The sequence below is a fragment of the Ovis canadensis genome, chromosome X (genome assembly GCF_042477335.2).
Source record: "Ovis canadensis isolate MfBH-ARS-UI-01 breed Bighorn chromosome X, ARS-UI_OviCan_v2, whole genome shotgun sequence".
In the NCBI taxonomy this organism is placed as follows: Eukaryota; Metazoa; Chordata; class Mammalia; order Artiodactyla; family Bovidae; genus Ovis; species Ovis canadensis.
In genome coordinates, this window is record NC_091727.1 from 9189990 (window position 1) to 9204656 (window position 14667).

General features: G+C 43.1%; 1 protein-coding gene across 4 annotated transcripts in view; it reads left to right on the forward strand.

Moving 5' to 3' along the window:
• Positions 1-8491, forward strand: part of CLCN4 (chloride voltage-gated channel 4) — a 73459-nt gene extending 64968 nt beyond the window's left edge. For all 4 annotated transcript variants that reach the window (XM_070289721.1, XM_070289723.1, XM_070289722.1 and 1 more), the window contains one exon: positions 4251-8491. In XM_070289721.1, the coding sequence (XP_070145822.1) occupies positions 4251-4341 (91 nt within the window). In that variant the 3' untranslated portion in view covers positions 4342-8491. The remainder of the gene's footprint in view (positions 1-4250) is intronic.
• Positions 8492-14667: the final 6176 nt, after the last annotated feature.

Below are 14667 nucleotides of genomic sequence, written 5' to 3' on the forward strand. Positions count from 1 at the left end.
GAATACTGGAGTGGAATGCCATTTCCTTCTCCAGGGTGTCTTCCTGACCCAGGGATTGAATCTGGGTCTCTTGTGTTGTAGGCAGATTTTTTAATGTCTGAGCCATCAGGGAAGCTCAAGAATACTGAAGTGGGTAGCCATTCCTTTCTTCAGGGGTCTTCCTAAGCCAGGGATAGAACCTGGATCTCCCATATCACAGGCAGATTCTTTACCATCTGAGCCACTAGGAAAGCCCTACACAGCTGGAAGGAACAATGATTCTTAGCTCTGTCCTCCTTCACCACCCCTGGCCCTTCCATTCAGACAACCACTTTCTTCCCTCCTGAGAATTTTGTCTTCTTGAATTAATAGACTATATTTTCTGAGCCATTCAGAATTACGAAATAATTGAGCAGAAAGCATAGAGTTCCCCCTCTGGTCCTCTCTGTTTCTCTTCCTGTTAACATCTTATATTTATGGTTTATATTTGTTGCCCTCAGTGAGCCAGTATTGCGATGTTATTATTAACTATGATCCATCTCCCTGGTGGCTCAGTGGTAAAGAATCTACCTGCCAATGTAGGAGATGCAGCTTCAATCCCAGGCTTGGGAAGATCCCCTGGAGGAGGAAATGGCAACCTACTCCAGTATTCTGAGGAGCCTGGAGGGCTACCATTCATGGGGTTGCAAAAAGAGTCAGTCAGACACGACTGAGTGACTGAACAAGAGTAATCATTCACTTTAGGGTTCACTCTTGGTGTTGTGCATCCTGTGGATTTGGATAAATTCATAATGACATGTATCCACCATTGTAGTATCATCAGGAATAGTTTCACAACCCTAAACATCCTCTGTGCTCTGTCTGTCCATCCCTCCCTCTCATCAACTTCTGTTAACCACTGATCCTTTTACTGTCTCCATCGTTTTGCCTTTTCCAGAACGTCATAGAGTTGGAGTCACACAGTGTGTAGAGGAGGGAGGGGTGTGCATTTCAGGTTCCTCGTGTCTTTCCCTGGCTTGATGGCTTGTTTTTCTTTCCAGTGCTGAGTAATATCCATTGTCTGGATGGACCAGTTTGTTGATTCACTCACCTACCGAAGGACGTCTTCAGTGTTTCCAAGTTTGGGCAGTTATATTTGAAGCATACATTTTCTAAAAGACTAAGGACATTCTTTTTCATACCAGTAATTACGTATATCATTCACTATCTAGTTCATATCATTTTCAGTCCAGAATTCCTTCAGTGTTCACACATTGCATTGGTTTGTTTTGCTTCTTTAGTCTCTATCTAGAAGAGCTTCCTGTCTTTTTTCCTTGTTATTTATGACCTAGATTTGTTTTTAAGAGTTCAGACCAGTAGTCCCACATTGTGAATTTGTTTGATTGCTTCCTCATGGTTTGATTTTTTTTAAGTAGCTTCGGGCAATGTTCCAATATTGATGACGTCATAATGTCAGCTTTTCTGACTTGGCTGGTGATAAGCTCCATCACTGGGATGAGGTGGTGATGGCCAGAGCCCTCTGTTTTAAGGGGACATTTTTCTCTTTGTACGTAATCTGTGGAGGGATACTTTGAGACCATGTGAATTTTCTGTTTTCCAGCAACCATTTACCCAGTGGTTTTGGAATCCATTGATAAATGATTGACTAAACTAATGATTGCCCTGGGAGTTGCAAAATGTTGATTTTCTACTTCTTTTGTGCTTGGTACATTTTTTTCTCCAGTTTTTGAGACTATTGCTTTAGTTGTGGTGCTTTCTTTCGGTTTTGTCATCTGTGTTGCCATTATTCTTTTTGTTCAGCATGTTTTTTTAGAAAACACTTTCAGCATTTTACCTGTAATATTTCTAAAGATTCATAGTCAATTATTTACTTTCTCTATTGACAATATTAAACATTAACTAAAATTTAATGTGGCTTGTTTAAACACTTTAAGCAATTTAACATAAATATGTTATAAATGTGATTATTATAAAACTTATTACTGTCTTGTTTAGAGGTAAACTGCTGGCTAATTTCCAGTTATCTTCATTTTTTGCAGTTAATAGACAACTAGGAAAAGCAAATTTGACTCAGTCACACAGAAGTTACTGTCATATCTGCTCTTTTTCTCTTTACCTTGTATTTTGTATGGGTGTTACTGAGAAGAAGGAAGAGAGTTACTACTATTCCTTTTCACGTATGGAAACTATATTAGATCCTATGGATGTTCTATTTGTAATTAGTTTAGTATGCTTTTTATTTATTTTAAAATATAAATTTATTTATTTTAATTGGAGGCTAATTACAATATTGTAGTGGTTTTGCCATACATTAGTAGTATGCTTTTTTTAAAAAAACTTATTTATTTAGTTTTTGTCTATGCTGGGTCTTTGTTGCTGCACAGACTTTTCTCTAGTTGCAGTGAGTGGGGACTCCTCTTCCTTGCTGTGTGTGGGCTTCTCATTGCAATGGTTTCTCTTGTTGTGGAGCATGGGCTTTAGGTGTGTAGGCTTCACTGGTTGTGGCACGTGGGCTCAGCAGTTGCGGTTCCCTGGCTCCAGAGCACAGGCTCAGTAGTTGTGGCATATGTGGGAACCTCTTGGACCAGGGATCAAACCCATGTCTTTTGCATTAGCAGGCAGATTCTGTATCACTGAGCCACCAGGGAAGCCTCTGTGTATCATGCTTTTAAAGGCCTTTCTTGCTCTTTCCCTCTCTCTCTTGATGTTCCAATGAGATGGAGGGAAAGAAGTCCCTCTCTGCCGCGGGGTGTGATAGATGGGGAAACTAACACAAGAAATCAATCGCTTTTTCAAGGTTAAGGCCCAGCGTGGTCATGGACAAAGAAGTCAGAATTCTGACCTTACAGTTTCACTAGCCACTGTCTGTTTCACCAGCTATACCTTACTGCAATACTGCTATGAGTACTTGTGCCCCCATCTTCATGTTCACTTCCTATTAGTAAGAGATGAGTTTGATACTTTGGCTTTAATTAAATAAATGACAGTGTAGTACAGCTTTGTTTTCGTATTTTTTGGTATATCATCATTTTTCACAGATAGGAGAAACCTATCATTTAAAAAAAAATCTTTTCTTTTTTTTGGACGCACTTTGTGTGGCTTATGGGATCTTTGTTCCTCAACCAAGGATTGAACCGGCACCCTCTGCATTGGAAGCAGAGTCTTAACCACTGGACCACCAGGGAAGCCCCAGAAACCTTTCATTTTAATAGCCATATAATATTGCAGGGTGAAACTGCCATCCTTCTCTCTTCTCCTCTTCTTGGGGATGATGAAGATGAGGTGAGCAGAATTTTGCAGGTTAAGTTTGCAGTGGAACTTCTTTTCCCTGGAGAACTTGTGTACATCCCCTTTTTTCACTCCTTTCACTTTCCCCAGGGGGCATGATTTGACCCCAGCAGATGTTCATTTAAATATTTAATGAAATTGAGAAGAGGCAAGGGCTGCCATGAACAGTTGTGCAAGTGTGTGTTCATGACCCAGGAACACTGTTCACATTGTGTTTGTAAAAAGTAGGAGTTGGACAGTTTACAGTATAGGTGGCCCTATACCAGGGGCTCTGGGAAGTAGCATTGTTTTGGTAAGGGGACAGCCATGGAACTTTGGAAGAGGAGGTAATTTATATAAATAGTCAGACATGAATGCCAAACTTTACCCTTCCAGTAAGATAGGTTTAAAATTGAACCAATTGTTATACTTAAAACTTCTTAGACTTAAAATGCCTTACACATGGGATTTCTGCAGTGTGATCAAGTTTTGACATTGGCTTTTGTAAGCCCTTTTTAACTGATTATATTATTAAAAATTGGGTGAGTATATATTAGTCATCATAGGCTTACTGCAATAATAAGCAAGCCTGTAATATCAGTGGCCAAACACAATAAAGGTTGATTTTTTCTCCCATGTCACTCACATCCAGTGTGAGTTGCAGCAGGTGTGAGCTCTGTACCACACAGTCATCCCAGGGTCCAGGTCTTTGAATCTGATGGCTCCCGATTCATCCTCTGTGACCTCAGAGTCCTTTACTGGCTCCTCTGTCTGGAACCATCAAATGAGAGAGGAAATGTGCAGGTGACTTAGGAGGGGCATCACTCACCTCCACCCACATGCCATTGTCCAGAGCTCTCTCAGTTGGCCCTACCCATCTGCAAGGATAGCTGGGAAATGTGGTCTCTCTCTGCGCCCAGGTGGGAAGGGCTCTGGGGATCAGAGAGATGTGTGAATCAATATTGCAAGGCTGACCTTTTTTCTCTATTTTGTTTCTTCTCCAGGAGACTTCTTGGCATCATCACGAAAAAAGATGTTCTGAGACATATGGCCCAGATGGCAAACCAGGACCCTGAATCCATCATGTTTAATTAGAAACAAGATGGTAGTTTCTTTGAGAAAAATACAACTGTATCATTAGAAAGAAATAAACAAATGATAGTTATTATCCTAATGAACCGTCATGCACTGGGAGCAGTGGAAACAAAAGCTTTGTTTGAAAGGAAGGGGAAAAGAATGAAACTTAAAAAAATATACATCTATGAGTAGGCATTTTATCGCTTTAACCCCTTATGAGTTTCAAGCTGTGTTGTGAGTTTAGTAACTGCTGTGGGGGCATGTGGGTGGGGGTAAATGATGTGGTTTGTACAAGGATCTGGAACACAATTGCTGAGTCAAGAAACATTTGCCCCTTCTGTTGCAGGCTGGTGTTGGTAAAGCTTTGAATGTGAAAGGCCGAGGGGTATTGGCATGTCAGTGTCCTTATTTATTGGTTCCTGAGGTTTGGCTGCTATGTTACTGAATCAGACTAAAGATATTTGCACTTACTTTGTTGGAAAAGAAAAAGAAATTAAATGTGAACATAGCGAAAGCTGCAAGTATGCTAGTGGGTTCACTTGTGACCAGCCATTGCTGGCTCCTGTTCTCAGCCTGTTTTGTTGCTTATCCCTCAGTTTCTGAACCAAGATTGGGTCTTCTGCCATGTTGAGTATGAAGAAAACATTTCTCTCTGCAAGACCAGCACCTGGGGGTGCACGATGAACTTTTGAGCATTTGGTGCTGTGCTGTTTCGTGCCACAAAAAGATTTGTCCTTATTTTGAGGGTATACATACCCATCATTGATTTGCATCTCCATTGCATCTGCTTCATTTATTGCTGTTGCCTGTGCATTCTTAAATATTGATCAGTCTAGCGCTTTCCAAGGGCCATGTCCTATATTCTGCCAGCTTGCCATAGTGACTTAAATTTCCAAATAGCATATACAAGTGTCAAAATAGACTACCCAGTGTTAGTGCTTATTTTTCTTCTCAGATCTTATTAAATACGGCTGCCGAGAGGGTGAGGCAGATGAGTTCTCAGTGGGAACTCCTCCAAATGGATTGTAAGAGAAATACTAAATTGATTCTAAATCTGTTCCATTCTCCTCTCTGTAGGATGCAAAACATCCAGCTTTAATGTATAAGCATGCACTTTCATATTAGCAATCAGAGCACAGGAGGACAGAGTTAAATTTGAGACAGCCAATTTGAGCATCTTTGAGTTGAACGTAATGATACATTTATTCTTTTAGTCAGGACTTCGGTCGTGTCTGTGGGAAAGAATTAAGCTATGTTTCTTAGGTCCACTGGGTGACCTCGGTAAGATTGATGCCCCTTGTCCTTTCCCTTTTGTCTTTGTTCTTTCCTTTTCCCTGAGTCATCCTCATCCTTTTCAGTCTCATCATTGGCTTTTGATGTATCAGGTGTGCATTTGGCTGCAAATAATAGAAAACACACAGTCAAGAGTGGACTAAGAAACCTGGAGGTGGGCTCCCAGGACTGTTTCCACGGTATCCTTGATGACTTGTGGCCTTTGGTACTTTTTCTCCACATCCTTACCCCTTACCCGTTGGCTTCCTACCTCGTAGTCACAAGATGGTCACTGACCTGCCAGGTCTGATAACTGCTCTCTAAGCTGGAAGAGGAATGAAGACGCAGGTGACAAGGTGTATTGTGTGTGTGTGTGGGGGGGGGGACACAGAGCTTTCCTAGAGATAATTGGCTTACCTCCATTGGCTGAAATTCTGGTGCCCCCCATTGCACATGAGTCTGGGAAGGAGAGTATTTAGCTGTGTAGGCATGTTGCACTCAATGAGATTGAAACTCTCTGAATAAGGAAAGGGGATTGGCCCTTGGGAGGGGATGGTGTCTGCTCTATTGGATGCTGTCATTGTATGTTTGTCATTGTTCTCCCTGCCATCTTCCCACTCTGTCTTGCTGACGTCAGTCACTCTCCTGTGACCTTACTGCCCCCTCCCCTCTTGGATTTGACCTGGCACTCCCAATTAGAAGCCATTCTTTCTTAGCCCTAATAAAAAATGTTTATTCTGGAGAGAAACCCAACTATAAGAGGGTTTTGGTGAAACTTCTGGTAGATACAAGAAAATATACTGATGGGTTTAACCTGATTGAAAACTTAAAGGAGTTGAAGTCAGATCCCGCTGACAAAAGTATGGAATATGTGTCTGTAATTAACTGGCCTCCTTCCAAATAATAGCAGATAGCCACTTCAGTGTGGGACGGTCAGTCTGTGGTAGTAGAATATAATCTTAGGTCCTATAAGAGAATGACATTTGTGGTCGCACTCACAGGACCTACGTGGGTCATAATGTTTTGTTGCTGTTGAGGTTTCTGTGGAACAGTGCGAGTGAAGCTGGATTCTCCTGGGCTTTCAGTCCTCAAAAGTCTTAATGTAGTTCCCCTCTTAATCCCGTATAGGCTCTTCAAAGAGTTTTAGTCATAGCCTGGATTTATATAATCCAGGACACCCTGTTAGCTGAAACATGGAGCTTCAGAAGGGAACACAGAACAGTGAACAGACAGCCAAAGTTCAGTAAAACCACAGAATGCCCCTCCCCCAGCTGAGGCCTGGGAAGAGGAGAGGAGAGGAGAGGAGGAGGGAGTTGACTCTGGGCTGAGGTCAACCATGGTCATGTCCTCTCCCCCAGTCCTTAGCTTAGAGTCAACTGGGGCTCAGAGGGCCAGCACTAGACAGCCAGGTCAGGGCTGGGATGGGGCCCTTGTAGCACCACTGCCAGAGCCAACTGCTTGGCTCCCCTGGAGCCCTGACTAGCCACTGACCCTGGCCTCAGACAGACTCGCAGGGAACATGCCGCTGGGCCCTCTGTTGCATGTGGATGGGGATTCTGAAGTGCGCTGTATCCGCGTGTAGAACTTCGTCCACTTTACCTGGTGATCTGGTGAACGAGATGAGTAGATCTGGAACTCTGACTCACGTTGAATACTGTTTTTGTTTCTTTTTCCAGAACCAAAGTTTGTAGACATTTGTAGAACTTTCTGGGTTCTCTCTGAATAGATTTTTTTATGTGAATAAAATATAAATATGTAATGGAAAAGGAGTTCCGTAATGAGGCACATTGACCTACTTCTTGCTGTCTTTTTCTATCACTGAAGGAATGTGTTGTAGAAGGACAGATGGCAAATAAAGAGCATCCTGAATGTGACATGTGGATTTCTTGTGTTTTTCAGCACATCCCCTGGGAATGTCCATGTGCATATGGCTTTTACGGAAAGGCAAGTGTGCTAGAAGCAAATCCATATTCAGTGTTTGCTGTGGCAATCTCATAGTTCTCTATTTGAAATTTCTAGATGACTTGATAAAGGAGAGGACATGTCAATAGGTTTTTTTTTTGTTTGTTTGTTTGTTTTGGGGCTCTAATAAGTCACAGAAACTGAAAAAAATTTCCAGCAGTTTGTTTCACTTAGGTGAGAACCGTTTCCTTTAAATTATCAACACATGCAAAATCTGTTCAGCATTCATTGTATTCATTATTCCGATGCTGAGCTAGAAAAGGTGAGAAACTCGAGGAGAACTATTGAATTTCAAGTAATTGTAATATTATGTCTTCATTTTCATTTCATGTGGACAGTGTTTTATTAGACTCTGCTTCTAACCTTTGAAATGGTTGACATGAGGAGGGAGCTTGTCCCTGTCTACATTGAGGAACATGAACCAGACTCCATTTTCACTGACGTGGGTCTCACTATTTATTTGCAGTTCTAGTTGTGCTGGGAAAGAAATACATTCACGTTTGGTGTTGGAATGATGGCATAGCTGTTTTTTTTTTTTTTAATTATTGTAACACTCTGTATAATTGGCAAATTACTAAACATTGTATGTTTGAACTCTGTATTTTTATTTTTTATTTTTTTGAACTCTGTATTTTTAAAGAAACTTTATTTTTAAAAATTTTATTAGAGTATAATTGATTGACAGTGTTGTGTTAGTTTCAGGTATACAGCGAAGTGATTCAGTTATACACACGTTCATTCTTTTTTAGATTCTTTGCCCTTGTGGATTATGACAGAGTGTTGAGTAGATGAGTTCCCTGTGCTAAAAAGAAGCTCCTTGTTGGTTATCTACTTTATATATATTAGTGTGTGTATAGCTTAATCCAAAACTCCTAATTTATCCCTCCCCTCACCTTTTCCCTTTGGTAACTATAAATTTGTTTTCAAAATCTGAGTCTGTTTCTGTTTTGTAAGTATGTTCATTTGTATCTTTTTTAAAATTAGATTCCAGGTATGCGTGATACCATGTATTTCTCTTCTGTCTGACTGACTTCGGTCAGTACAACAATGTTTAGGTCTATCATGTTGTTGTAAATGGCATTATTTCATTCTTTTTTACGGCTGAGTAATATGCCATTGTATTATTTCTTTATCTATTCCATCTTCTTTCCGTCTTCTTTATCCATTCCTCAGTCAGTGGACATTTAGGTTGCTTCCATGTCCTGGCTATTACAAATAGTGTTGCAATGAACATTGAGGTGCATTTATCTTTTCAAAGTATGTTTTTCTCTGGATATATGCCCAGAAGTGGGGTTGCTAGATCATATATGTTCAATTTTTAGTTTTTTAAGGTACCTTCATACTGTTCTCCATAGTGGTTATATCAGTTTACATTCCCACAAACAGTGCAGGAGGGTTTTTGAAAAATGAAATGAGCATGAGTCCTCAAGCAGCATGTTGTAAAATGGAAGAGAGGCTGCGATATCCCAGCCTGTTGCTACCCTGGAGAACCTTCAAAACCTGATTCTGGTGACTGTGGAAGTGCCTGGCAAGGTTAAAGATCCATTCTTAAGATTGTCGTGCGAGATTGGGACTTGAACTTGGCTCAGCTTTTAAATCCCTTGTTCTTAGCCTGGTGGGTTTGAATTTCATCCTTCCTGACCAGTTTTGTATTTTGAAATGGTCAACTTTACAGAAAATTTGAAAAAAAAAAAAGCACCAAGAATGCTCATGTATCTTTGACCTGGAAGAGGCAGTGAGGGGAGCCCCCTTCGACAGGGACAGCTTAGGAGGATCACCCTCAGCAGGGTGGCCCACACGAGCAACTGTCCTTCATAAAGCAGGCCTGGGGTGATATCAAGGGCCACCACCGGTGAGTAGCTACAGGGTATGGAGCCTGGGGAGGCAGTGGAGGTTTTAAAGTTGGTTTTGTTTTTCCTGTCAGGGAGGAGGAGATGAAGGAGATGCTTCTCCATCATGGAAGGCCAGGGAAAGATACAGAATTCAGAGGAAGGATGTGATTGGATTTGCCTGGTACACAAACCATTCTGGCTGTTCTATAGCAAGCCCAGAAGCTATTGCAAATAGGTGAGCTGGGATAGAGGCTTGTCCCAGAGAGGTTCTTGAATTTTGGTTGTATTTCCAAGGCAGGACCAGCAGATTTATTGTGGGATGGATATGAAATGGTACAGCTAGGTCACCATCTGCTGAGGTGGGCTAGTAGCAGTGAATAGCTCCATTTTGGAAGTGCTACACTGGAGATACCTGTTGGACATTCCAGTCCAGAGTTCAGGGGAATCATTAGAGTTGGAGATGGAAATCAAGCCATTGGCATATCTGTGATATTAAAGCCATGCCTGGAAGTTCCTGTGGTCTAGTGGTGTCCCACTTCATGGGAAATAGATGGGGAAACAGTGGAAACAGTGTCAGACTTTATTTTTGGGGGCTCCAGAATCACTGCAGATGGTGATTGCAGCCATGAAATTAAAAGACGCTTCCTCCTTGGAAGAAAAGTTATGACCAACCTAGATAGCACATTGAAAAGCAGAGACATTACTTTGCCAACAAAGGTCCGTCTAGTTAAGGCTATGGTTTTTCCAGTGGTCATGTATGGATGTGAGAGTTAGACTGTGAAGAAAGCTGAGTGCTGAAGAATTGATGCTTTTGAACTGTGGTGTTGAAGAAGACTCTTGAGAGTCCCTTGGACTGCAAGGAGATCCAACCAGTTCATTCTAATGGAGATCAGTCCTGGGTGTTCTTTGGAAAGACTGATGCTGAAGCTGAAACTCCAGTACTTTGGCCACCTCATACGAAGAGTTGACTCATTGGAAAAGACCCTGATGTTGGGAGTGATTGGGGGCAGGAGGAAAAGGGGATGACAGAGGATGAGATGGCTGGATGGCATCACCAATTCGATGGAGGTGAGTTTGAGTGAACTCCGGGAGTTGGTGATGGACAGGGAAGGCCCGGCGTGCTGCGATTCATGGGGTCGCAAAGAGTCAGATACGACTGAGCAACTGAACTGAACTGAACTGAGTGGTGTCTGAAGAGCAAAAAGAACCAACATTCTAACAGAATTTCAGCATTGGGTTTTCAGGGAGTCATGCTGACTTAGATGCCTGTAGAACTGCCCTTGAATTCCAGCTCTGTAGCTTCTTGGGTGTGTGACATTGTTAAAGAATCATACCTCTCTGAGCCTGGGTTTCCCCATTACTGTAGAGTGGGTCAGTGCTCTTCACTAGAGATGTGGTTGTGAGAGTTAATCAGTGTAAAGCACTTGGCCTGGAATAAACCATACAAATGGTAAATGTTATAGCCTTTTCATGTTATGCAGTCCTCCCAGTAAGTTTAACTGGAAGTTACTTTAATTTTGTGTAGTTAATGGACATAAGACATTTTAAGACTGCTAAAAATAAACAAAAATTGAACTAACCAGTTGCCTTTCCCACCAACTCTTTCAGTCATTCCCTCCACCCCCAAAACAAAAATGAAAGCAAACAGAAGAACCAAAATCTCAGCTCTCTTAAGGGATGTTAAAAAAAAAAAAAACCCTCACTGACTCCAGATTAATGGGAAATTATTAGGAAAGAAATCACTTGATAGGAAATTCCATTTCTCTATGGCTTTATATTGACTTTATTTACAGTATAGTTGGTTTACAATGTTGTGTTAGTTTCACATGTACAGCAAAGTGATTCAGTTATACATATGTATATGCTATTTTATAATGACTTTTGAGCAGAAAAGCATAAATTCACATGGATGCTGAACTATTAATTAGCTTCAGATTTAGAGCAAGAGTTCTTATTAAACACAAGACTGTTTGCTGCTGCTGCTAAGTTGCTTCAGTCGTGTCCGACTCTGTGTGACCCCATAGACGGCAGCCCACCAGGCTCCGCAGTCCCTGGGATTCTCCAGGCAAGAACACTGGAGTGGGTTGCCATTTCCTTCTCCAATGTGTGAAAGTGAAAAGTGAAAGGGAATTTGCTTAGTCGTGTCCGACTCTTCGCGACCCCATGGACTGCAGCCTTCCAGGCTCCTCTGTCCATGGGGTTTTCCAGGCAAGAGTACTGGAGTGGGGTGCCATTGCCTTCTCCGACTAGACTGTTTAACTTACTTTATTTTCAGACAGTATAAAACCCTATACCCACTACTCTTGCAGACAGAGAAACCTGACTGTGGCATGGTATTAATATAGAAAGATGTCTCATTAGCCTTTTATAGGTTTTGGCTATTTCCCTTCAATGTGCATGCTCAGCCGCATCCAACTCTTGGTGATCCTAGGGACTGTAGCCCGCCAGGCTACTCTGTCCATGGGATTTCCCAGGCAAGAATACTGGAGTGGGTTGCCATTTCCTCCTCCACGGCATCTTCCTGACCTAGGGATTGAACCCGCGTCTCCTGTATTAGCAGATGTGGTCTTTACCACTGAGCCACCTGGGAAGCACTTCCTTCAACATTAAGTAGTTAGAAGCCAGAGCGGGGAGAATGAACTAACAGTTGTCCGAAAGGTGGCAACCCACCAGTTTTAATTCTAGCTCAAGCTAACCGGAATGACCTTGCAAATAAAGTGTCCGGGTCAGGCAGGCTTCTTTCTGGGCTTTCGTGAATCAAGACGGGCAGAGTTTCATGTCCTCCCAGGACTCCATGCTCTGGCTGAGCCCAGGGGAGCCCAGCATGCCTGTTGTTACAGTGCTTCCCCAGTTCACTGGTAGTTAATTGGCTAGAAAGAAGCTACCATCTGGGAAAGCAGGTAGGGAGCATCTATTTCTGGCAGTTCCTCAGCACTGCGTTTCATTAGAGAAACGGCTTTTTCTTTCTGAATGAGCAATAACCAAAGAGCACCTTGTGGGGATTTCCAAACCCCTTTGGTCAGGGTTTGGCTCCCAGAATGAAGGGAGCAATTTCTCTGTGATTCCAGCATTTGTGATAGAACACATATTTCAAAGATTAAACAGCCATCCTCAATCCAAACAGATTCTGTCAGAGAAATTGAAAACACACACGTAAATTTCAGTCCGCAGGCTGCTTGACAGGTTGAGTCCCAGGGCTGCTGCTGCAAGTAGAACATCTTTCCTCCCTCCCTTCCTACTGCGTGGCTCCATGTTCATTTCATGCCTCAGGCTTGCCCCCAGGGCTCCCTGACTTGTGTCCTGCCAGGGATTCTGAACCAAGTGGAAATTGGTGCTAGCTCCCTTCCGATGATTTCTTTTTCTGACATTTCTCAAACTTCTGTCGGTCCACAGAGAGACCTGAGCCTTTCTAGGACTGGCTGTGGGTGGTTTACATCATCACCAAGGAACTCTCCAGGGAGTTGCCCAGCACCGAGTTTTTGCTCCATGGAGTGCTGAGTCACTTCAGTTGTGTCTGACTCTATGACCCCGTGAACTAGCTTGCCAGGCTCCTCTGTCCATGACATTCTCCAGGCAAGAGTACTGGAGTGGGTTACCATGCCTTCCTCCAGGGGATCTTCCCAACCCAGGGATGGAACCCGCACCTTTTACATATCTTTAGCATCAGCAGGCAGGTTCTTTCCCACTAGCGCCACCTGGGAAGCCCTGCTCCATGGAGTAGAGGGTCTCAGAGCAGGTCTGCATGTGGTGGGGTTGCCCTTCCTCAAGTGTTTCCAAGATTCAGTATTTCTGCCGGGTGCCCAAGGGAAAGAGTGGATTCTGTGCTTCACTAAACTGGAAAGTTCCGTCTCATGGGGTTCCCCAGACTAGTCTTAGAGAGTTGTAACTATGGCATCCAGAGTGTCTGTTTTTGTTTCTTTTCAGAATCTCTGTGTGAGTGACCTGGAAGAAGCGAGGCCCCTTTAATGAACTTTAAGCACATTTTCTGTGAGGCAGGGACATTTCCTTATGCTTCATAACCTGTAAGATATCTAGGGATTAGCTGAGTGTAGATCCCACAGCTGGTTAGAAATGAGTTCCAAGTCCCTCCCAGGTCTACTGAGTCAGATCAGCATTTGAACAAGATCCTCAGGGATTTGTGTGCAGAGTTAAGTTTGAGAAGTGCTTCCCACTCCAGTGTTCTTGCCTGGGAAATCCCATTGACAGAGGAGTCTGGTGGGCTACGGTCCATGGGGTCACAGAGTTGGACACGACTTAGCGACTAAACAACAGCCCTAGGTGACAGGTCTCATGAGTTCACTTCCAGCTCTGAGATCCACAGTTCTCCAAGATTCTTTCACTTCCAGGGAAAGAAACAGCGGTGGCTTCAGTGACTGAGGCACTGAAGGAGCCTGTCCAGAGAAACGTGGTGGAGTGAAACTTGGCGTGAGGTCCCTGAATCCCATTTCTCAGTCCCCAGACTTTCCCAGTCACCTCTGTCCTGAGGGTTTCTCAGCCGCAATGCTAGTAGCCTTAGGGGTTCCATCATTCTTGGGGCGGGCCCATGCACTGGAAATTGTCTGACTGCATCCCTGGCCTCTACCCACTAGGTGTCAGTAGCAGCCATCCCCCTGGTTGGGACAACCCCAAATGTCTGGACAGTGCCAAGGTGAATGTGTTGGGGGGAGCAAATCCCACCCCCCCGCCTCCCTACAATTGAATTCTGTAGAAGTGAGCATTGACATTTATGAAGCCCAGACAAAGGGACCATGTTTGGTGGTGTTTAGGTGAGTTTTTCATAAAGCTGGGATAAGGGGAGAAGGGGGAAGTGCCTTGTGTCAGGCAAGGATGGGGTGGGGAGTCCAAGGTCTGGGGACAGGCGTTGCTGTGCCTGGTGGCTTGGGAAGTCTGCCCCCAGCTTTAAACAGAAAACACAGATGAATGGGAGAGGGGCTTCTGCTTTTTTCAAGTTTTTAGAAGTTTTTTATTGATTTGAGTATAGTTGAATTAACAATGTTGTGTTACTTTCAGATGTACAGCAAAGTGATTCGGTTATACATATGCGTATATCCATTCTTTTTCAGATTCTTTCCTCATATGGTTATCACAGAATATTGAGCTTCCTGTGCTGTCCAGTAAGTCTTTGTTGCTTTCAAAAAACCTAACATGGGCCACCGGCGAAGGCTATAGTCACCTTACCTGGGCACACAGCTTACACCAGGTAGCAATTGTGAAGCAAGTGACTTGACTTTCAGCCAGTTCTGTCCTTTTCCCTGTCCTCCTTTGCCAGATATCTCCC